General features: G+C 42.9%; 1 protein-coding gene across 5 annotated transcripts in view; it reads right to left on the reverse strand.

Moving 5' to 3' along the window:
• Window positions 1-439: 439 nt before the first annotated feature.
• LOC111588170 (ankyrin repeat and fibronectin type-III domain-containing protein 1) overlaps window positions 440-24,142 on the reverse strand; it is a 161,270-nt gene continuing 137,567 nt past the window's right edge. For 4 of the 5 annotated variants that reach the window (XM_035942954.2, XM_035942955.2, XM_035942951.2 and 1 more), the window contains 18 exons: window positions 23,640-23,859; window positions 23,183-23,390; window positions 19,073-19,270; window positions 18,200-18,313; window positions 17,896-17,993; window positions 16,672-16,762; window positions 12,010-12,117; window positions 9,563-9,662; window positions 9,157-9,289; window positions 8,182-8,301; window positions 7,825-8,040; window positions 6,543-6,709; window positions 6,247-6,397; window positions 5,420-5,588; window positions 5,103-5,269; window positions 4,697-4,904; window positions 3,853-4,589; window positions 440-3,741 (listed from right to left, as the gene is read on the reverse strand). In XM_035942954.2, the coding sequence (XP_035798847.2) occupies window positions 3,433-3,741; window positions 3,853-4,589; window positions 4,697-4,904; window positions 5,103-5,269; window positions 5,420-5,588; window positions 6,247-6,397; window positions 6,543-6,709; window positions 7,825-8,040; window positions 8,182-8,301; window positions 9,157-9,289; window positions 9,563-9,662; window positions 12,010-12,117; window positions 16,672-16,762; window positions 17,896-17,993; window positions 18,200-18,313; window positions 19,073-19,270; window positions 23,183-23,390; window positions 23,640-23,859 (3,514 nt within the window). In that variant the 3' untranslated portion in view covers window positions 440-3,432. The remainder of the gene's footprint in view (window positions 3,742-3,852; window positions 4,590-4,696; window positions 4,905-5,102; window positions 5,270-5,419; window positions 5,589-6,246; window positions 6,398-6,542; window positions 6,710-7,824; window positions 8,041-8,181; window positions 8,302-9,156; window positions 9,290-9,562; window positions 9,663-12,009; window positions 12,118-16,671; window positions 16,763-17,895; window positions 17,994-18,199; window positions 18,314-19,072; window positions 19,271-23,182; window positions 23,391-23,639; window positions 23,860-24,142) is intronic. The other variant, XM_035942952.2, reaches the window with a different exon arrangement.

Here is a 24,142-nt window from a genome sequence, read left to right on the forward strand (position 1 = left end):
ATCGACCGGGTGGCAAACAGTAATGAGGTCATAGCAATATAGCATCTGTAGGAACAAGAGCCCTCTATTTGTCATTCTCATCCATATCAGATGAATGAATGGCTTTTGAGAATGTAGCATACATATGGATGAAACTCCAAACTAAAAGAATAAGCCCCAAAGAAAATCTGATCTGCACACAGTTGAAATACAGACTTGTTATGGTCCTTCTGGGCGATGAGGTGCGCCAGAAAATCCCATTGATCCTAGTAGAACTCTCAGCTCTAGGAAAGTGTGGCACACTTAATTTGTAAAGTGGACAACCTCTGAAAGAGGAAGTGTAAAAAGGTAATATCACATAAAAGACGCTGTTACGGCGCAGTGGGACACACATGAAGGTCAGAAACTTCCTACACTCGTGTGCGGCAAAAGAGAAGAAATCCACAAAAACAAGCGAGGCTTTCATTTTGTAATATTCATTTATTGTTCAATAAAAATAGATTTAAAAAAAGTGACGTGATGTCTCCTTCATGACTTTGCCTGATGGATCTGCCAACAGCTCCTTGTAAACATGGGGCTTTATTTTTTTGACTGGAAAAGGAAATTTAAACCCCCTTCTTCCCATTCAACACAAACTTGAGGCGACAGCTTGCAACTTCACTCACCTTTGACCTCTATAATAATGACAGCCCCCTCCCCACACTTTCACTTATTTTCACATTTCGGGCAGATACAGTACATTCATCCTCTGGTCTTGTTTGTCTATGTACATAGTTCAGCTTCTGGTTGTGTGATTTGTTTTTTGCAGATGGCCCTCGTAAAAACGGCTTTAAACAATGTGAATAAAGAAGACATCTAAGCGCTAACACAAGAGTTTAAGCCATCAGTAAAACCAATTATTACAACATCAGTCTGTCTTAAGCCATATTTGTACAGTAGTTACACGTAAACACATTTTTGAAGGTGTAAGTAAAGTAAACTCTGTAAACACTCAGAGAGAATCCACTTTTAGCTCCCTCTGACAGGTTCAACAACATCATGTGAGCCTGGATTGCTACAGTAAATTGAGGGCCAGGTCCATCCACTTCACCTATCGAACTCGCCCACTCGTGCTACATTTGAAAATGCTGCAGCTCATTACAATGGTGCGATGTTGCTGAGCCTGGCTGACATTTTAGATAAGGAATGCAAAGATAGTTCATATGAAAAAATAAATAAAACACAGCAGCCTAAATTTTTTGTTAACGTGAATTGTGGAGTTGTAAACAACGCCACTAAAAAACAACCGCTCTGTTTCAACTGTAGTAGTTTTTGTTAAACTGGCTAAAAAGGAAAGTTTAGATTGTTGAGAGGCCTCATTTAAAGTTCAGGGAGAATGAAGGCAGTTTATCTGAAAATACAACTCTTGTAATTGAAAACTGACTGAGCAGAGAAAGAAATTGGTGTGACTGGAAACTCTGGATGGACTTGCAAGGCGAGACTCACTTAACCAGGAATGACAGTTGGAAAGCAATGCAATAAATGACAAAGATATATTGATTAGCATTAGCATGTGTGGTATGTCACAGATGTAACTGAGAATGCGGTTCAGATGCATATTGTAATTTTTTGAAAACAGGTCTCTGAAAGTGATTTGTGTTGTCTTTTTTCTGCAACAGCACTGTTCTGTGTCCTCTTTATTATTTTGTATTTCTATTAAATGAAAAGCTAACCAGATCCTGTGGAAGTCCTTGGCTGTAGCCCTGACTGAAACTGTCTCCACTCTGTGAGAGACTGTCCTGAAAGCTTTCCATAAAAAAATAATTGAACTTCATTGACAAAATTGGACAGTAATTTATATCAAAGTGATCTTTAAATGTGGTTTTCAAAATCTGCCTGTCTAAAAGTTATATTTGTGCTTTAATATTTATGCCATTTTTTAAAGGAAGCTTAGACTTAGATTAACGAGCTTTAATTTGCTTATCCTTTTGCTGTACTTGTTCTTTGAGGACAGTTGGGTTATGAACTTTGTTGTTGTCCCTCCTCTTCAACAGCTAGATGAATTATTGATAACAACCCTGGTGATGCATTTGGACGTCTGTTGTTCACGTGAGCCTCACCTTGCAGGCTGTGTTTGTCAAGAGTCTCCCTTGTGTCATTAGGCCTAAAATATAAGTCTATAATTTAGTCCATTTAGACTTTAGTAACTTTAACCAAGTCCTTTAATCTATAACTTATTTAGAAGTAGTTTAGGAGACAGTCTGGGATACAAAGTGTGTAACTTTGCTTAGAAACACTGGGCCTCTTAACAACTTGAGTCATCCCTTTCACACTACAATCCCTTTGGGAGACCGTGTTCTAGACTGACGGGCACCATTTTCTGATGCATCTGGGAATACCACTGAACCAAACACAACAAAACACTGAACTGGTTAACTTTTAGCACAGCATGACTACAGTACTGTAAATGTACTCAGCACAATTCTGGAAGGTTTACATGCTTTTCCCATCAATTAGAAAAAAACTGAAAGTAAAAAGTATTGCTTGTTTTTTTTCTTCTCTGTTTTGAAAACCCAAATTAGCTGGTTTTATTTAGTGTTTCATCACGAGATGGGATGGTCATATGAGTCAGCTACACTACGACTGAGTCTACTGTACAGGACGTGTTGCTACAAAAGGGAGAAAAAGAGCACCAGAGAGTTAGTGCCAGGTTCTACAACATGCAGCCTCCACCCTCCTCCTCCTCACCCTCTCCCTTTCTATCACGCTCTCTATTCCTTGCGTGGCTGCTTGCTACCAGACAGTACAGTGGCCAAGAGCAGTTGAGTGACAGGCTGACGGGCCAAATCGTCGGGTCGATTGCGTCCCCAAGCGGAGACGCCAGCCACCTCTGTACTTCTCTGCTCCTTCCTGCCTTCTGGGCCGGGTCCAGAGCCCACATCCTGGGAACATGGGGCCAAACGGCTGCAGCCGACAGCTCTTTGGGAATGACACAATGAGAGAGTTCATAGTCAAAGCCGTGTCCGTGTGCGGCTAGGGAGGCGATGGTGCTGCCCATGTCATTTTGGCAACGTGCACGGCCCGATGTGCTGGCGTCGATCACGCCAGAAGTCAAAGTGACGCTCCACTAAGCCGGCTCAGCATCACAATCTTTTGCACAATGATTTCTGACAACACTAAGAAACGTTTTCTCTTTGTTCCGCTTTGTTATTGTTCATTTGGTGTCCATATGAGGGTCTCTGATGGAATACGTACGGGAGAACAGATTTCATGGAAACAGATTCTCAGAGTAACAGTTCAGATAACAAGAACACAGCAGAAAAAATGACAACATGTTATAGCTGCAGTTGAGGACGATATCACCTCAGTGAGAGAGACGAAGGTAGAGTTTACGAGACGACGCAACAGCTCCACAATTTATCGAAAAAGGACATGGAATGAACTTTTTCTTTGCACCTCTCTCTCCTGGAATTATCACACTGTGGTGGCCCGGCTGTGTTTGAGTGCTAGTGGTGAATACTCCTTAATGCGAACGCACAGTTTGCCCCTTAGCCAGGGGTTTTGGAGCTCAAGGGGGCAAAAGTCGTCCTGAAGCCACTTTTCCCTGTTGTCCACAACCAGCACAAGGCCAAAGTGCTTCAACTGTTCAGGACTGTAGTAAACAGACTGCTCCTGTACATCACTACCTCCGCTGTTACCCAACATGCGCCGTGATACAACGTTCATCTCCTGAACCACCAGCTGCACCATCTCCTGCGCCGATGTGCCTGGAGTTACACAAAGCTGAAACGCACCAACAGAAGAAAAAAACTGATTAGCTTTTCCCAGCATAAGCACAAACACAACAACAGTTTAATGGTGCATTAATTCAATGTGACAAAAATATATCAATACCTTAACACTGGTCTCCTTGGGCAGGCCTGTGTGATACTGTGGGTACACTCTGAGTGTGGCATGACAGCCTTTCCTGAGAGCAGCAGGTGATGGTGAGGAGAGTCTCTGGGTGCCGCTGTCCTCTGATAACGTACGTGCTGGTGGGAGCTGTGGTAAGCAGCGCTCTGCGGAACAACAACGATCCACTGAGGAAGGCCTGTGATATCTTCTCTGTGGTGAAGTGGAGGGTGAGGGGCAGGTAGTGTGGTGGGGGTAAGGCTGCTGGTGGGCTGACGTGGTGGAAGGGAACTCCAGACTGCTGGTCCTCACACAGAACGCCTGCCTCTTCTCTGTGATGTGCAGCAGCTCGATCTGCCTGCTGGGTAGGATAAAGTCACTGTCAAACAGCTCCGGTGCCCCCCTTCGCCTTTCTCCTCCACACCGACCTCCACCCCCACCTCCGCCGCACCTTTCACTTTCCCTGCCGTGCTGCGGCTCGGAGGCCTGGAGGACGTCCGGTGTAGAATCCCGCAGAGCTCCTCCTCCTCGTCCGCCCCCGCCGAGGCACATCCCTCCTCCCGAGCCGCTCCCATCACTACGTAGGAACCCACGGGGCTCCAGGGGTGCGGAGGACGAGAGGGGCGAGGGGGGCAACAGGTCGAGCTCACGGGGGCTCTGGGCACGACTGGAATCGTAGTCGCTGTCAGTGGTGAGGAAGACTTCAGAGGAGCCCTCCTCGTCTGATAGACCAGCAAAATCTAAAGGATGTAAGAAAAGATGCAGTTTAACCACTTTAATGCCGGATCATGAGAGTTTCTGTATATTGTATCATATGTCTTTAACAGCAGCATATCATGTTTCTGACCTGAGTGCTTGCGGCAGGGTTCAGGTGAAGGCATGGGGGAGGGCATGAAGTCGGGCTGAGAAGAGGTGGAGGGAGGCTTGTCAGGCATCACTTCTTTGGAGAAGTCAATGATCCAGCTTATGGAGATGCCTCCTGTTGGCTGCTTGTAGCGGGCATACTGCAAGGCATCCATAATCCACCTCGCATCCCGCCACACCTCCTCCATTTGCTGTTGCACAGTCATCGAGAGCAAAGAGGTTAACAGTAGCACTAGAATGTAATGCTGGGTTCATTTAGATATAATAGGCATGTAATACAGCATGATGTGATCTCTACTCGTAGAAGTTGCAGCAGTGTGTCAGATAAAACACAATTTTCTAGCTGCATTTGTCCTTACAGCCCGACTGAATGCTGACTATAGTCATACCTGTATATGTTCTTGGACCTGTTGGTGTTTCTTCTTAGCAGCAAGGAGCTCGGCTTCAGAGAAGGCCTCACGTAGTGCCTGCTGGGACATGAGGGACTCCAGCTCCAGCAAAGCCGACACCCGGCAGTACTGGCCAATGAAACTGGGGCAATAGGCATTAAAGTGGACTGTGGAAGAAAACAGAATCCAATAAGGGAATAGAAAATGGTCTGGCAGTAAATACGGAAATAAACACAGAACCAGCAACTGGTGTCAAATATTTATTTTATATGATGCAGTGTCTGATTACGGCCCTGCTCAGAACTTGATATACCAACCTAGTTCAAAGATCTGCAGGGGCAGGGTGAGGAAGCCGGAGCGTGGAGAGTATGGGTTGTTCTGACCAGGAGCTGTGCACACTTCATCTGACGGCGGAAGAAGCAGCAGGAAGGACACTTTCTCCCCAAACTCCAACACTTCCTGGCTGTAGATACGAAAGTCTTGTGCCTAGACACGCAGAGGAAAATGATCTTAGTGGGCATTTCTTCATAGATTGTTAGGTCAACATAAAGTCAGTTTTTCTGATTTAGGTATCTTGAAAGTAGAATCAAAGGCTCATACTTCAATAGTGCAACAACTGTTTTTGCACTGTAATTATGATATAACACCAATACTCTTTCCTCAAACAGTAAAATTTTTACATCCAGCTTCTCTGGAAAAAAAAAATCACATTTAAGCTTTTGGTTTTACATCCTGACAGTCTAATCCATATATTTAATATATATTCATGTTTGTAGTCAGGTAACATGTCACAGTACATAGTAGCAGTAAAGTTCTGTACAGTGCTCATGTTCCTCTACTGGAACAGTGGGTGGTAAAAGTCAAATGGACAATGACTGCCATTGTGCTGGAATTCAAACCATGTCCTTTTAGAGAAATCATGTAGAATTAGTGGTCTGACCAGAACTGGCTCACTATCCATTGCAATCATTTTAAGAGCTTTGTGCTGTTGCTATTTCCTGACTGTGGAACTTGGCTGTGTGCTTCTACTGGTTTCATAGTGTCAGTCAAAATCAGACTACACAAAATGTACATTCTCACTAGAGCAGCCTATAATGTCTGCTAATGCAGGTTGAGCTTACACACAGTTTCAGCTTGTTCTGACCTGATTGCCAGGGAGATTGATGTGTGCCATCAGGTCCTTGATGGCACTGCGCAGGTCCTGTAGGAGGCGATGGGGAGCACTCTGTACGTCATGGTCCATTTCCAACGACTCCTCCAGAGAGCTGAGGGCCTGCAGCCACTGCCACTCCTCTCTAAAATGTCACAGAAAACATACAGTTTCACTATTTTGGTAGTTTAGTTTGGTGTCTGCCTCCTGATATTCAACCACAGACACATAGAATTTCAACACAGTGCATGACAAACTCAACTACACTTTAAGTGACACATGATCCCCACCTGGACACGTTACAGTTGTCCCGGATTTTAGTATGACAGAGGATGTTGGGGAGTTTCTGTGGTACCAGTGCTCTGATCTGCTCCACAGATGTACACAGCTTCAGGTAGCCCAGGTAAAGGCCTGGAGACAAAAGCTTCCTGCTACGTCTGTGATACGCCAGTTTCTCCTGGGAACAGCAGGTGGAGAGAAACTGAGTGAGAGGATGGTGTGACAGTATTGACTGGGGTTGATGGTGATTTTGTCTCCATATGCACCCACATGTTCAGCTGAATCGCACTGCTTTCATGTTTTCCTGTTTAGTGAGTCTTTGAGGGTCTTCAATCTAAAGTTGTTCTGACATGTTTAAAGTGGAAGTCAGGACTGCAAAATAGCCCATCAGCACATTTTCATGTATTTCATCATACAATTTGTTCATAACTGGCCACAAAACAAATATTTCAGTGAACTGCGGTTTTGCCAAAGGGAGTCTCCACCATTGTTTTGGAACCACAAAGCCATACCAATGTACACTGGAGACAAAACAGCATTGCAACAATGGTATCAGGTTTATGGGGATATATAGACAAAATCAACTTGTGGTTGAGTCCCAGATTGTGTTTTTTTCTGAACAAAACAGCCACACAGAATTAGTTACATAACCATAACTAAGAACAGTTAAATGATTATCATCATCATGTCCAACATGCTGACATTCAAATGCTCAAACTGCTACTGCCTAAATAAGCTGCTCTACAAGTAAAATGACTGAGATTATTACCATTCGTGCTGCCTTGGCAGGGATCCAAGGTTTAACTTAAAATTGGCATTTTAATGAATTTGATGGAAGTCTGTTCAATCTGTGTTCACACAAAGAAGGTGACAAATGGAAAAGTAGAGTCATGATGATTAATGTTTGTCTAAATAAAGAGTGTCTGCACGAGCGGCATTCGTAATTGGAAGCACATTTCAATTTACAGCCCTATTGTTTGAGCCACACAGCCTCATGTTTGTCATGTCATTTTGGTTTTCTGTAAATAGGAGTTTTAAAAACATTACAGCAATTCCAATAAATAAATGTTTAGGGGCATTTGGTTGGTGTCCTTTACATCACACTTTTTAATCTTGCCAAATCTCTGGGTCGCAAAATATGCAAAGAATGAGCCTGATTAACCGAAAACCACTGTTAACAAACCCTACCACCACTCCAGCCTGCTGTGGAAGTACCCAGTCTCCAAAACAAAAGCAGAAATAATCAGTTTTCCAAAACTGAACTAACTTCCAATCTGTTCCTGTAAGACTCACATGTAGTGTGATGAGGAGCATGTCCAAGGCTGTGGGCTCTTCAGGGGATGAGATAGACTTGCGCTGGAGCTGCAGTTTACAAAGCTGCGTCCAACGTACCCCATCCAGGTTGGGACAGGCGTTCATGTCCTTCAGGAGCACCAGCAGGGCGTTACCATGCTTGTCTTTGATTGGCTCAAAATACACTTGACCAAGGTCCTGGGTTCCCAGCATTCCCTGATGAAAGGCATCAGATAATAATCACACTGCTGTTCAATAGCAGGGCAGATGTATAGAATAATAATATTGACCAAGACTTTTGGACTGAGGTCATGAGGTCATAGTCAGCATAATTTCATTACAAAACCATGGTACTACCTGTAGATGGGAAACCGCCTGCAGCATCTTGAGACGTGTCTGGAGAGTACACGAACAAGACGACTGGGAAGGACTGAGACACTGCTGGAGCCAGGAAATCTCCTCCCATAGATAGGACACCTGTTGCAGGAACAGGAGTCATAAATACTATGGCAATGCCTATTTTTTAATTCATCCGGTAGCATGGGTGCATGGTTAATAGTGGATGTTGTATTAATTAGTGAAAATGTGAAAAAGCGTTTACGTAAATTATTTTTAAAAAAAAGAACGTATTTAACTTTCTGAACACAAAAACCCACAGACAGATCTGAAGTTGAGACAAACTGTAAAGACAGAAAGAATCATCCGGTGTGAACATTCTGAGGACACTTGATCTAAATGTGTGATGTGTGGTTCCATCTGAAAGATTAGCCAAATCTAAGCCTAAAATCTGATTATTTTACCAAAATCACTTTACTCTGAATGTCTTGTTTCAAAACTTGCCTAACATAAAACAGCTTGTACAAACCTGATTCTGCAAAAAATGAAAAATTCTGCATGCTTTGGTACAACCCTGAAGCCATGAGTGAATCAGCTGTTACACTGCGTTCACACCAAGCGGAGACAAGTGTGGAAACAAATTAAAAATGTAGAAAGTAGTAAAATATCTATCTTATGTAGAGTATTACTAACACCTGTGGGCACTTGGAAAAATGTTGTGCATGTTAATTGTGTTTTCTTGTTTTTATTGTAAAATTAAAAAATCTAATTCAACTTTAATTTTTTTTTTTTTTAAAAAGTGCTTAATTTTTACTTTGTGTTCTAGTCATAGTTGTGCTGTTTCTATTGAGGAGCAGAACTATATTGTAGTGATAAATGAAGCCACAGTGAGTGAAAATGTGCTCGGGGTTCAGATGGTTAAGGAATAGTCTTCCAAATTATGTTGTTAAATGTTGTTTTTGTGTCTTTCTCTCAGTTTCCTGCTGGTCTGTCTACCTTGGTAAACCAGAGAAAGTCCTGCATTAGTGAGCTGGAGTAGGAATCTTCAATCTCCACAATAGGAATCTGGTCCTCAGGAGTCACCAACACATTGTCATCTCTGTAGAATATAGATGTCAGATAGAGACCTCTGGAAAGTAAAACAGATAAAGCATGTGTTACAGCAGAAACACAACAGAATTCATTAAACCACTGAATGGTAAAATACACAAAATTAGAAATATGATAATTGGATCTAAAAGCTCTGTGTTGGCAAAAAAAAATCATGACATATTAACAACACAAAAGCAGAATCTGGGACCCATAAACAAAAATTGACAAATTACACAGTTAATTAGTTGTGCCCATATTAATTATAATTCTACGTCTGTTGTTTTTATAACATGAATAAATGTTCATTTACCTTTTCAAGCTTTTAACAAATTTGCTGGTGGGTTGGAAGAGGTGGCGCAGGCTTTTAGATACGGAGTGCTTCCTGCCTTGTGTTGGAGCTTTGCACTGTTCTGTGTGAAAAACAGCAAAAAGAGAAAATAATTTGTCAGTTTAATAGAAAAACAGAAACAGACTGGCTTAAATTACTTAAATAAACACTATGATGTTTAAAATTAAGGTGCTTAAAATCATTGTTAGCCTACTAGATGTGCCGTGACTGTGATTGGTTGTTCAATTTTCTCGCTAAACAAATGAATATTTCTGTCCTGACCAACTCTAGAAATATCTCTCGCAGTGACAGACCGTTACCTAACTGACAACAAACCTGACATGTCCAACAACATGGTCGGACTGGAATGTTTTTTGACATTTCATGCTCTCCAGTGGTGCGGCACCATTTGACAGTCATGCTGGCTGCCAACAGCAGACTACGGGCCTAGAGGGAACCACTAGCTCTGAGGTCCCAGAGGAGCACTAACTGTGTGTAGATGTATATGTGTGTGTGTGTGTTTACCTGTGCATACTATAGCTGCTGGAGCATGGCATGCCTTGAGCTACAGCCGTATGCATGGAGCCAAGGAGCTGTAGTAATTTGTGTGTGTATGTCTGTATGTGTCTTAACCCTTTGCCACTCACTGACAGGGAGGTCAGTTAAGTCTGTGGGGACATGTTTATTTTTAGTGGGCCAAGAGGGGGTTGGAGGCAAGAGAGGGAGGTGTGTGTGCATATATGCATGTGTGTGTTTGTGTGGGCGCTTGTTGGTGAGATAACGCACCTCCCAACTCATTAGAAACCCCGCGTCCAAAAACCCTTCACAGATTCCCTCCCCTCCCAGGTGATCTTACTCCAGCCCCAGGCCACTTAAAGTCAATAAATCCCCCCATTCAGGGCCCGAAAAAAACTAATTTTCTCTTCAGGTGGACGAGTCGAGGTGGAGTAACAAGAAAAAACAGCACCCGTCGACCCCTCTCACCTCCCCAAATTTCTCTCCACTCGCGACTCTGTTGAGCTCCAGTCCTCCTGGCCTCAGTCCCTGTTTGACACTGAGTAAGACAGACAAGTAGGGCCGACTGCTGGGGTGCCTGTGTTAGTCAAGGCCTCTTTCACAGTTTAATTAATAGTGTTTGGACAAGAGGGAGAAGGTGGTGTGGGCTATAAGCCGGGCTGCGATGGGGGTGCGTACATGGACATGTAGTGAGTTGAAAGAGGGAGCATGTACTTGAATATTTGTGTCTGCTCATGTACATGTGTATCTGTGTGTGAGCCTGTCTATCTTTACATGCGTGTGTGTGTGTATGTGTGGACAGTAGACAGGACGACTGGCGAGCTGCGGGGGGTGAGGGGGGGAGGCAGCAGTAGTCAGTGTTAATTTATGCCCTCTCCAGACTCCAGCCCTGGACTTGTCTCTTGTAGGAATAACAAACATGACCCCGGGACACGCCACCTTGACTACCGTGCCTGAACTCTCAAGCTCAATCAGTCGTCGTCTGAAGAACCACGAGCCACTCAATACTGACTATTATATTGCATCTCGCCTTATTGCAAATATAGTCTGGCCACAGTGGACAATGGTAAGTGGGTGAGTGTGTTTGGGTAGGTGGGTGTGAGAGAAAAAGAGAGACATCTTGCTCAATGCTAAATGCAGTTTGCCATCATGTAAAAGAGTCAGTGTGGACAGGTTTTGACACTTATGGGACCAGCTTACAACCAGCAGTGTTTGGGGATATAAACAGCTTGAGTGTGAGAGAAGTTGATCTGCATTTTGTCACAGAGAGCGAGGTATTCAGCCGAGGAAGGGCTGAGTCATGGAAAGACTCACAAGGGGGTGGGGGGGTTGTTGAGACAGAGGGGAGGGTATTATTTTTGAGGTGGCATGCCATCTTAGTGTGTATGGCCCCTGAAGTACTTGTCGTGCTTGAGATTGTAAAGTGTCTGTCAAGGTGAGATGAAACACAGCAATTGGCGAGATGTGTTACACCTGTGAATTGGACCGCCCATCACCGCGTTTGTTTACAACGAGAATATTTCTGACACATAAACTAGACGGTGGCTAAAAATGCGGCTCTGTTTGTTTAAAATGTGACGGGTGTAGTGAAAATGACAGACGCTCAGGTTAATGTCAGAGGCTCACACCACTGCACTTTACTTCAACTGATACTAGTACTAAAATCTGATCTTAAGGTTAGGGTCAAGTGTATTTGTAGTCATCAAGTTGTTATTTTAAACGCTGGTTTAAAACACCTAGTAACATGTGCTCGTATGCAGTTCAATGAGTACAGCAAGTCACTATCACTACCAGGTTTTGGGGGGGTTTGAATTTCACTTGGGGTCAACTGTGCAAATAGTTAAAGCTCTCATGTTGCTGCTCAGTCTTTTAGGTGAACACGGCCATCAAATCGATCAAAAAGTTGTTGATACCATGGCAGACACAGTGGCGGTGAGCTTCCTTTATCTGCCCCAGTAGCTGGTCTAGTGCCTCCTTCTGGCCTCTCTGACGTGGAGCGCGGCCATCGATATCCCTCCAACCTGCAGCCAGATGTAAAGAAAGTAAATATTGTTATGTTCTGTATTTATCAAGACTCATAGTGCCAATATATGAGTTCTACATAGGTCTTTTCAGCTGAAGTGTACATTTTTGATGGAGAAGCAAAGGTGATGAAATGAAGGCTGGTTGACCACAATGGCCCAGACTGAAATATTTCAGCAGCTATTGGATGGATGATTATACAAATTTGTTCAGACATTTATGGTCACAGAAGAATGTACCCCTCTAACTTTCGCAATCCTCTAACTTTTCCTCTAGAATCGACATGAGGTTGATATTTTGTTTCGTGTTTCAGTGAAAAGTTGTGGCTGTACTGTCATGGAATTTGCTACAGACATTCATGATTCCTCATCATGATTTGTTGCAACTCTGTTTATCTGTCAGTCTTTTATGTAACGCCATCACAAGGCAAAAACTGTGTTTATCCAGCACCTCCAAGTCTGCTGCCATGGCTCTCTGCTGGAAACCAATGGACTTTTCCCTCTGGATTGGGGGTAAGTTGCTGTTCCCATCAAAGGAATTTAAGCATTCAGAGGCTTAGTTCACAAGTGACGGGAAAATGGAACATTAGCTGGACAGACTGACTCGTACAGTGTCTCAACAGTAATGCAGCATTGTACCAGACTGTCATGGTGAAGAGGGAGCTGAGTCAGAAGGCAAGGCACAAGGCATTTTGCCAGTTGATCTACATTCCCACCCCGCCTATGGTCATGAGCTCTGGGTAGTGACCGAAAAAATTAGGTCACGGATACAAATGGCTGAAATAAGTTTCCTCAGTAGGGTGGCTGTGCTCAGATTTACACATAAGGTGAGGAGCTTGGGCATCTGGAGGGAGTCTGGAGTAGAAATGCCAGCTGTAGCTTTTCAGGCATTTGATTAGGACGCCTCTTGTGCTCCTTCATGGAGGTTTTCTAGGCACAGTCAACTATTAGGAGACCCTGAGGTAGAACCAGAACTTAATTGAGAGATTATATATCTCATCTGGCCTGGCAACACCTTGGGATCTCTCAGGAGAAACTGGAAAACCTTGCTGGTGAAAGGGATGTCTGGGATGTTCTGCTTTGCTTGCTGCCATCACAGCTCAGCCCCAGATAAGCAGAAGAAAGCGTATGGATTACAAATTTTATTTTGGTAGTGCAAACTTGTTGCTGATGTTAGAATATAGTTAGCTCAAAGCACCAATGTGCTTAATAAAAGTCTAACAGAACTGCTTACATGACCATAGACGCTTATTAGATGTAATTCAGAGTTCAGAGTTACCCTGACAGTGTTCTTTTTCTTTTTTTCTTTTAGCAAAGCATGCTTCAGTAGGAAGACGATGTTCAGACACATTTTCCTTGGGTTTGCAAAGACGAGATGACATATAGTACTACCTATCGTGTTTGGCACTGCAAAATGTCAGGTATTAAGCCACAAAACCACAAAACTTTCAATACTGCTCAAGGACAGAGTAGAACGAGCACAGACGTTGTTGGAAGTAGTTTCCTCTGTGGAGCTATGTTTTCAGAGCAACAGTATGCATTTGATTATAGATCAGTCAAGAAGTTTATTCTTTTTCAGTGAATAAGTACAGACCAGCTAAAACACTGAAGACTCTCAGTTATTCCCTTGCTTTTGGTGTTCAAAGCTTCTAAAACTTTTAATACAAACAGGTTGTTACTGAGAGACAGAGACTAAGCTCACAGTAAACTGTATGAATATATCAACATAACTGGATTTAACTGTAATTAATTAAACTTTCATCTGTGAAGCACCATCTTTCTTAAGATTAAAATAAGCCTGACTCTTGTTTGAACTTTTGGGAAAAGCATCTCTATTTGATGCTTACTTCAGAATCCAACAACCCAGCATCAGGCTCCCAGACAGTAAGTTCTAGGTTAATTATTTCCTTTCTGTTATATATTTTAATTGTAATAAAAATAGTTATTTACAGATGGGCAGCAAATTAAAAGAAAAACAAAAATAAAGTGTGTTAGTAACGTGTTGGGCCACCACATGTTGCCATGACTCCACTAAAGGAATGGGTCGCAATTCTTCCAAAAGATATTCCCTCACTTGGTGGTGTGATGATGGTGTTGGAGAGAGCTGTACTTTCACCTCAGCCTCAAGTCTATAATAGTGTCACTGAATTCAGGTCAAGTCAGTTTCATGGCTGGGCACTTCACATAGTAAGGTGAAGACCTTATAATATTACATTACAAAGAGAAACCCATCAAGTCCAAACAATTCCCAAATGAGTTGTTCAGAACAACATTTTATTGATTTACAGTGATCCTTACCTTTAAGGTGACAAGTGGATGAAACCATGCCAGCAAAATTCTTTGTATGGGATAACAGAACCACCAAATCCCCTGACTGTAGGGCTCAAGGGCTTAGATTTTACCTTTAAACTGTCACCTCTCTGTAGATTATACTTGGCCGATGTGACATTATTGCAGGGGTTTAGGTGAGGCCAGTGTGGTATGATCATATTCTGTTTGGCACCCCAAAAAATCTCAGTTCAGCGCTTTTTTCTGAAGCTTCCAGTTGTTGGAGTGTCAGGTTCTTTGCAAACAGGTCTAGTATGTGCACTATAAGAAACAGCACACACCTAATGTGAGAGAGCTGGTGCAGTGTGACAGGCAGACCCACCGAGCACGATTGCTACAGGCTGGTCTGCACATATGTGGGCTTAGAACTGAGGTGCACATGTGTGCACAGAGGCTCAAACACAGTGTTGCTGCCCCAGTGACAGAAAGTAGGGAAAGTTAACTCATAACATGCAAAAGACTCTGAATGGACAGTTATTGTTCAAAAATCTTTATCTGTCTCATTTATTTGTGTGTTTTTTCTTTCTTTCTTTGTTAGTGTTCCTCTTTCTCAATCATACTCCACTGTAAAAACACTGAAGACCTACTGACTCCGTATTACAAACACACAAACACAAACTTCGCCTTCACTTCATATAGATGATCAGCACTGCAGAAAACGATCCTTCAGCACCTTCTCCCTTCTGTGTTAGCACCAGAGGATGTGTCAGCGATAACCCACCCCCGACCACCATCACCCCCACCTCCACTCCCTCTCCTGGAGCCCCCCGGAGGGCGCGTGGGGCTGAAACACGGTGAGCTCTATTCCCGGAAAGGTGCCTGTCCCGACAAGACAAGCGGGCCCTTTAATGGGCGTCCACGGCCCGGTATAAGGCCCCCACTGTTGGGGCCGCGCCGCGCGCTACAGCACAGACATGCAAATATTTCCAGTGGTAGGCCCAAATGGAAAACACAAACACGCAACATCGAAATTAGCTCGGCGAGAGGGAGGGAGGGAGGTGGGACAGTAGAAAAAAAAGAGAGGGAAAACCTAGTTTCTCAAAACGAAGACACACATGCACACACACACTTGCTGAAAAACACTGTGTGCTGAGGACAAACATGTTCATGTGTTCCCCAGATGTGCCACGAGTGTGCCAATATGCCCACAATGATAGCACCTATGTTCACTCTTTTACAGTAGGTGTGTACCAACTCTGGAGAATTTACAAGCTTTACACAAACAACGTTCATGAAAGTCATCGCATAAATCACAAATATATGGAAACCTTAAAACTGCATGCAGAAAAAAATACTCTTGAGTCAATTTTAAGATGGACAGATGGCTAGATAGATAGATGGCTACATAAATAGATAGATAGATAGATAGATAGATAGATAGATAGATAGATAGATAGATAGATAGATAGATAGATAGATAGATAGATAGATAGATAGATAGATAGATAGATAGATAGATAGAGTAAAAGGGAGGAAGAGGGTCAGAGCTGCAGTGTTCAACACCTCAGCTGTTGCACATGACTTCACGGTTAATTTCTTGGCTGAACCCTGGCAGCTTCTTCTGCCAGCCGGCCCAAACGCCACCCCTGAGGCTATGGTTACACTCACTGACATCCGCAGTGGGGGTCCCAAAACCCACCGAGCCTCCTGGCTGATGAGAGTCCAGCTGTCATCCCTCTAATGATGTCAAAGCAACGTTGGAATGACGTTGAAGTAACCATATCAAATGAGTGAAATGATGCAATGTCCCAGTTGTTTTATGTGGGGCACGGCTATTAGAACTGTATCAGTCATGCAGGGCGCATACACAAAGTACACACACATTTACGCTACAGCCTGAGCCATGGATGGCTGGGGTTGGCGGTTCGATCCCAGGCTGTTCCAAAGTTTCCTTGGAAAAAACACTGAACCCCAAGTTGCTTCTGAAAGCAGACGGCACCTTGTGTGATGATGATGTGTGTGTACGTGAATGAAAAACACATTGTAAAGCTCTTTGTTGAGCCCAGCTAAGGCGAAAAGGCGCAATTTAAGTGCATAACATTTACCATTTTGCATCCTGTGAAAAAAATAGTTTTCCATTGGTGTTAATATAATGAAGTCAGCCAAAACCCTTCAGGGGCACTTGTTTGATACTTTTATAAAATTGGGAACTTTATGTTTTCCTTCATGTAAAATGTAGGCACACACTTTGTCCTACACATAAGTATACACATAGTTAAGACTTACTGGAAGGTGCAGAGCAGGCTGGGGTGGAAACTAGTGGAGGCCCCCAGCCCTTCATGTTGTAGGCTGCCACTTGGACATAGTAGTAGGTCCCCTGGAAGGACAGGAGACATGACAGTCAAGGCACAATTTGGTTGTTATAATCAAAACATAAGCATATCTGTAGATGTACACCTGCATAAAGCCATATAGTATGTGTGGAGAGTGGGGAATATATCTAGCAGCTCTGTCTGTCTCTGTGCTTAGTGTGCAGACAGCAAGCCTCTGTCTCTCCTTTCTCAGCCAGATCAATCAAACCAGCCGCCAACACTTACTGGCCTCGCCTTGACCCCTGTCTTGTGACAGGAGTGAGCTTTGGCTGGTAGCAGGGGTCTTAAAGGGGGGAAGGGGTTTGTCTCACATAATAACAAACAACTAGTGGAGTGTCCATTTGTCTACATGCCCGCTTAAAAATGCCAAACATAAATCAGGTGGCAGGCTACCAAGCTGCTCTTTTTATCATTTTGGACTCTATCTTGCAACTGTCGCTTATGAATGGTCAGGAGCCAAGACTTTGTACAAATAACAAATAAACTGTGTTTTCCATTTGTGTTTCAAGCAGGGCTATGACTCTTTCACAGCACATTCGGGATTGATGGTGACCACAACTTGTGTGTGGAGTTTGATGTATATAATAAAGAAGAGTCACTTGGGAAATGCCTTCAAATGTCGCCCAAGCAAATGCTTTAAGCTTGTGTGTAAATGATATCAGGGGGCCTTCATGTGGGAGAATAGCTTCTAAATTTTTTATCGGTCAGCACCAACAGCTGGAGAAGCTGCAGCTTAGTAGCTTTTTTGTGTTGCTTTGTCATCCATAAACTACCACATAAAGCATGATCGCATCTATTTTATCTGGTAGTGGGAAGGAAATACGACTGCTTAACCAGGTTCATGTGAAAATGGTTTGTTGTGCAGCAGTGTGGGGGAGAATTAATGTGCATGCATGCAAGTTCTCTTCATAAATCTCTCATAATAAGTCAAATTTATTGTCAGTGGAGCAACCCTTGGTGTCAACTCCTGAAAATAATTCATGGAGGTTTACATGTAAAACAAAGAAAATCTATCCAGAATCCAAAACAAAACATTCTTACTGATTCATGCAGATTGATGAATCAAATTGAAATACTTATACAACAGTTCAGAATGGTAACAATGTTGTTGCGACAGGTTAATTCTAGCAGAACTTACAGAAGTGAGTCCAGTGATGTTGCACTGCAGCAGACTGGCGTCATCCACTATCATCTCGCCCAGCAAAGGACTGAATAAAGGAGCAGTACTCCAGCTCACTTCAAATACACACAAACATTTTTCAAGTAATTAGAAAAAGATGGAACCGAACAATTCAAGAATTCCTGTGACTCAGAAAAACAAAACACAAGCTGCTCTACATTTTTAATCTCAAAGTGTTGCAAACATGGGATTAAATATAAGAACTCTACATATCGTAATACTGAGTGGTTTGTTCTAAATGAGGCTGGGTGTGATGGCTGACCTTTGTACTTGGTAACCACAGCAGAGTTGACACAGAGAGGTTCCTGGAAGTCAACTTTTAGACTGGTGCTGCTGCTGACAGACAGGCGAACAACACTGGGAGCATCTGGAGGGTCTGAGTAGGCAGAGGAACAGAAAGATGACCGAGTAAATAAGCAGAGAGGCAGGCAGTTAAAGACAAGCAGACTGAGATCCTGCACAGCACGTTATAACCATTATAGTGGTGCCAGAACACACAACCGTCGGCTTACTGTAGTGGCATCATTTAGTCTTTCTGGTCTGTACAAACTCCCAAGTTTAGTGGAAAAATTTTAAATAGCAGTCAGATATTGGATGCTGCTGAAGTTGAAGCCATTTACAGACAGTAATGACAAATATGCCACATCTGTAATCTACCATCTTCACAAACTGATGTCAACTTAATGTGAATATAACTACATAAACAGAATTTAGACGTGGTTTATAATTTCCATCCATGTTCACACAACTTTCCCCTCAAATTACACGTGGAATTACAAAGGAGGGAAAATCTTTTTTACTTCAAAATGCAGATTGGTTCGGCTAGAAGGGAGGAGTGTCTGCTTCCTGGGGGGGGCGTCTGTCTACCCTGCCACTAAGCGTGTCATGAAATACCTATAAAAAATTAAAGCAGCAATACAGGCGTGTTATGTTTTCACACATACACACACACACACACACACTTGACTCCCCAGTGTGGAAGCCATTAACTCAGCCCAGACAGAGTAACAGCAGAGAAAAAGGGTGCAAAAATTAAAACCAAAAATGGCTGCAGGAATATCCGAGTGGCAGATTTTCATCTGGTGTTCAGCACGTGCAAGAAATCTTGAGAAAAACAGTCATCCTGAAGCCTTACTAGCATGCTCAAAGCCTGTCTGCATGCGTCGGAAGAGCCGGAGCCTCCATTCCCAGGCTTTTAGCTGCCTCTCCCGGTCGGATCCCTCCCGCTCACCGGGACCTTCACTCCGCACCTGGGCCTGAAGCTCCGAAACCCGCTGCTCAGCCTCCTGCACCAAGGTGGCCAAATGCACCGCTCGGCCCTCCAGACTCACGACTGAAAAGGACATGGGAGACGCAGTGAGAGAGGGAGCAAAGTCAATGCATGCGTTCAGGACTGAAAGTAGAAGAGTTTAGCTACCCGTAGGCACGTGTTCATGTGACTCCATTATTTCAAAACCACGTCCATAAAATGCTTTCAGACAGGCAGATGGTGAACACAACTCAAAGCAGAGCAATGTAGGATCGTAAATTTGAGTGATCATGTTTTCCAACCAAACTTCAAATGCAAAATTCCTCCTTTACACACAGTACCATTCTGAATATTAAATATGTGCATATATGCATCAGTGAAATATTCCACTTTTATCAAGTGCTTCCACAACACACGCAGTGATACTGCAAGAAGTCCCATTGCCTGCAATGTTGCAAATGGCTTTTGCAGGCTGCTCCTTTTAATGTCTTTGTTTGCCAAAATACTGTGGCAGATTCCTCAATAAACTTCATTTAATGTAACTAAGCAGTCTCTCTTTGGGGATGACATCACCTAGAAAATGACACAGAAAATGGGGCAATGAAAGTGAGAGGGGTGAGAGAGGGAGGAGTATTCTTCATATGCGGTTATAAGGGAACACAAAATGGTGGGAACATGCATAGGCATCATTTTAAACTGCCATTGTAAAAAGTATTTTTCTGCAAAACGTGTGGAAAATTTGGTATAACTCATCTATTTATATAATATACCACAGCCTCCTACGGCCATCAGAAGAATGTTTTTCTCAAAGGGGGCAGAGTGTTACTAAGACACTGTGAACAATGATGTTTAAAATACTATAGTAGATGAGATGTAACACCCCATGAAAATATTCAAACCGTGGCTGAGCAGTCAGCGATAGGGACTTCTTGTGGCGTGACACAGAGACCAAAGAGGTTCGATCGCTCCAGTTGCAAATGCATACAGATTGTTCTAAATAAAAGCACGGGGCAGTTAATGTAAAGCTGTTAAGGTCACAAAGGACAGTAGCGTACTGTACTCCTTCTTTGGTGGCTGGTCATTTCTTGGAGTGTTTGGGATTGGTGTGTGTCTGTGTTTAGTCTGTGTGGTCTGTGTTTGTTCATTGTAGATTCCACTGTTGAGCGTTAGATTCCACTGTTGACAGTAAGTTTAAAGCTCCGTGTCAAAATGTCCATCTGGGTGTTTAATTCTGCGGCTCTCTCTGTGTCTCCTCAGTGGCTGTGAGCTTTTCTTTGAATCGGAGTGTCTCTTCTGGGTGTCAGTTTTGTTGTTCTCTTCAGCCACTTGTGTGAAGACTTAAAGGCAGTTTGTCATTTTTAAAAGGGATAATGTAAAGGGGTCAGAGTTGAGCTGTGAGGTTAGGGTTTAACAGAGAATTACTACCAAGGATCCTTAGACTTGGAATCTTGGATGGATGGAAATAATCAACATAATAATAATGTCGGTTCATTTTGATTCACATCTACAGACCTTGAAACAAGTCCAGATGCTGTCATCAGTGCATATGTGTGTCTTGATTTGTCCTTATTTCACATTAAAGCTGGGATTAAAGCACAATAAAGTGGCTTTGTCTTATACTGACAGCCACCGAGGGATTTACAATGTGAATGTGAAGATGCTTTAGAGAGTTTATTTGATTGTCTTTGTCCGCCCTTGTCTCTTTGGTAACCACACACTGTGAAGTCAAGCACCAGAATCAATTTCAAAGTTCAAAGAAAAGTCGGCAGCGTCTGTGATTTCAACTTCTCCTCCGACAGAGTTTGATTAGCGAGCACTTTCCTCATGTGCTATTGTTCGCTCCCTTTCTTTCCTCTGTTTTAGTCTTTTGTACTCGCACACACATGCACACACAACTCACACCGTCGCATGAGTTATTTGTGTTCTGGAGAGAGAGAGAGTGCAATCAAAGAGCAAACTTCAGTAAACACTACTTTCCATTCAAGTGTTTTCAATTTAATGATACCTTTATAAGACGTCTGGCTCAGCTCTTGAAAATGTGTGTGTGTCTGTGCCTGTGTGTGTGTGTGTGTGTGTGTGGATAAGTACAAACACAAACAGCCTAGGAGCCTTACTGGCGAGTTCTAATCATTAACAGAGGAAGGCAGCAAAGGCTCACCAGATCACAGACAATGAAAAGGGCTTACGAAGATGACTAATATTGCATCATTATTACCACCCTTTCATCGCCTTGAATATGTTTTCACCGCCAGCAGAAAACAGAAGGAGATGTGTGAGTTTGTCAGTACAGTGTGGATAAAGGCATTACTGGTGTGAATGATAGGAGATTGTGTTGTGGGTCTTGTGTGTGCCGTTGCCCTGGCCAACACCTGCGGTTACTTGATGTTCATGGTTCAGGTGTCAGTTCCTAGAGAGTGGCTTTTGATGCCCAAACAAACCCTTTCTGGGATTATTTATGGGCTGTGCTACAGTCTGAAATCAACAGAGGAAAATACTGATTAGAGAGCTGCCTGTGAGTGACTGATGTGGTTTTGGGACTCACTTGGGTCATTAGCTTGTTAGGTGTACAAGCTGTGATTGGCAGAAAACAATTATCTTTGGCTTTTATCACATATCACACAAGATATGATTGGCTAAAAGATCAGGCAAATCAGCCTAATTCCCACTGGAAGCCAAGGTAACATTTGCTTGTCTACCAGATAACTTTATTAACAAAACTAAAGACTTAAACTGGGGTAGGCAGGATTTTTTCTGTGTGTGTCATTGGCCATAAAGTGGTCTGAGAGGAAACAAGGCTTCTGCACATCCTCATGACTGTCTTTTTAGGCTTAAGAAAATCTTACCTGTGACCAGAGACTTCAGCCAGTCACAAGGATTTTCACCCTGTTCAGGTAAAATAGTGTAAAGAGCAACAAAGTTTGCAGTAAGAGTAGGACGTAGTGGCTGAATGGGGCAAGCGTAGGATTTTCCATTTAGGAAAGAGGGATTTGAATCCTGAGGGAAACCAATTGTTAGAGTGATGTGTTGTTTGACTATTTTAGTGCATTGAAATTGCGTGCATGTACATGCTCATATGATGGGAGGAACTTACGACAGAGTGGGGAAAGCTGCAGGCAGATGGCTGTGTTTTTAAATTCTACCATTTTTTCTTCCTTTTAGAGATTTCTACCTGCTGCAGGTTTAAAATTTCAGTTATACATGAGTGAGCCATTGTTCAAACGGTAGAGACACTACAGAGACACAAGACATTTTGGCTATTTTCCACAGAAAAGATGAAGAGAGAAAATAAACAAAATGTATTATAATGATTATCTTTGCACAGCTCTATAGGTGCAATAATTATATAATAGTAAAGTTATGAAACCCTGTGTAAGCTCCCTTTATTCCCCTAACCTCAAAATCTGCCAGCAAGTTTGAAATGCATGTTATCTTCTAAAAAATCCTAGTCCTTAAACTACTCATCTGTGACACCTGATTCCACTGGAATATGTAACCAAATCTAAGCTTAAAATCATGAATAAAATAATTGAAATTACATTATCTTTAAAATTTAAAAATAAAACCTTTGCATTATTAAGATTCCGTGTAAAACAAAAAAAAATCTGTCCTTCTTAGCACAACCGTGAAGCCATTAGTGACTCTGCAACTAACAATCACATGGCAAAAATTCAGAGACTTTTTGGCTGAACTGTATACTGTGTTTACAGCAGGAGAAGGGTAGTAAAATATCTTTACCATGCAGAGCCAAAACTATTCTATTGGTAACACCTGTAAGCACTTAAATGTTGATTATGTTGATTTGAGGTTTTTAAAATCTTTGTAAAAAAATTATGAACGAAATTCTGTCTTTTTTCAGATTTATGACTTTATAACTTTCTTATACTGCACAAAAGACATTTTTGAGTTTGCTCTACTTCTAGCCATGTTTGTGCTGTGTCCATAGAGGTGCAGGACTAAATCACCAGCAGGTACGGTACGTTGTGCTTTTCTACTCACAGTGTGGGCTCTCCTTGGCACCGGCTCTCAACAAAAGCTTGGCCATGGGCACGTTGTTGGTCATGATGGCGATGTCAAGGGGCAGGAGGCCTTCGCTGTTTGGAGTGTTGAGGTCCAGCTCCTCCAAACTGTACTGGGACAGAAGCAGCTGCACCAAGTCCAACTCTTGGTGCTCCACTGCCTCAAACAATGCTTCATTACTCTGGAACTGTGACACAAAGACAGTTGACATGGAGTTAAAGACATTTCAGTTTTCATCCGTGAATATTGAGGACATTGCTTGCTTACACACACACACACAGTTTTTGTATTGCTTTGCAATATATCGATAGGTGTGTTTGTTGTTACTACCTGAGATTCCATCACCATCCAAGTGTATGTGCTTTCCTTGACTATTTTTAGACTACAATGTTCCCGGGCTTATTATTTTTTCCCTCTCTTTCTCTCTCCGACTTACTATGGTGGTTTTGCGTAGCCTCTCCTTGTCTCCTCCCCGTCCTGACACCACACTGTCCTCCAGTGCAGGAGGGTTGGTGCCCACACGGAACTTTCCAGACAAATTGCGGTATAGGCGGCGAGCTGCGCTTGGCGAGGACAGACTGGCTGACTTGCGAGCTGAGGCCGGCTGGTGGGCCTGGTCCCCTCTCATGGGCTGCGTCATCTTACCAGAGTCGGCCCTGGAGGAGAGACGAGTAGGTTAGAGACAAAAATGATGAGAGAAAGGAGTGGAATATGACATCTGCCACAATACATTACAGCAAAAAGGGGGGAAAGAAAAGGTGCTGCACACAACATATGCCATGTCATCAGTTCTAAAGTGCATTATAAGACTTTACATCTTTAGAAAAGATCTTTACACCCATGAACAAATGCTACAGCTGGATAAAGACCAAAAAAGTTACCAGTTTTAAGCTCAATCAAGTCTTTTAAAAAGCCATGCCTCTTCTCATCTTTGCAGCT

Source organism: Amphiprion ocellaris, chromosome 18, assembly GCF_022539595.1.
Source record: "Amphiprion ocellaris isolate individual 3 ecotype Okinawa chromosome 18, ASM2253959v1, whole genome shotgun sequence".
Lineage (NCBI taxonomy): Eukaryota > Metazoa > Chordata > Actinopteri > Pomacentridae > Amphiprion > Amphiprion ocellaris.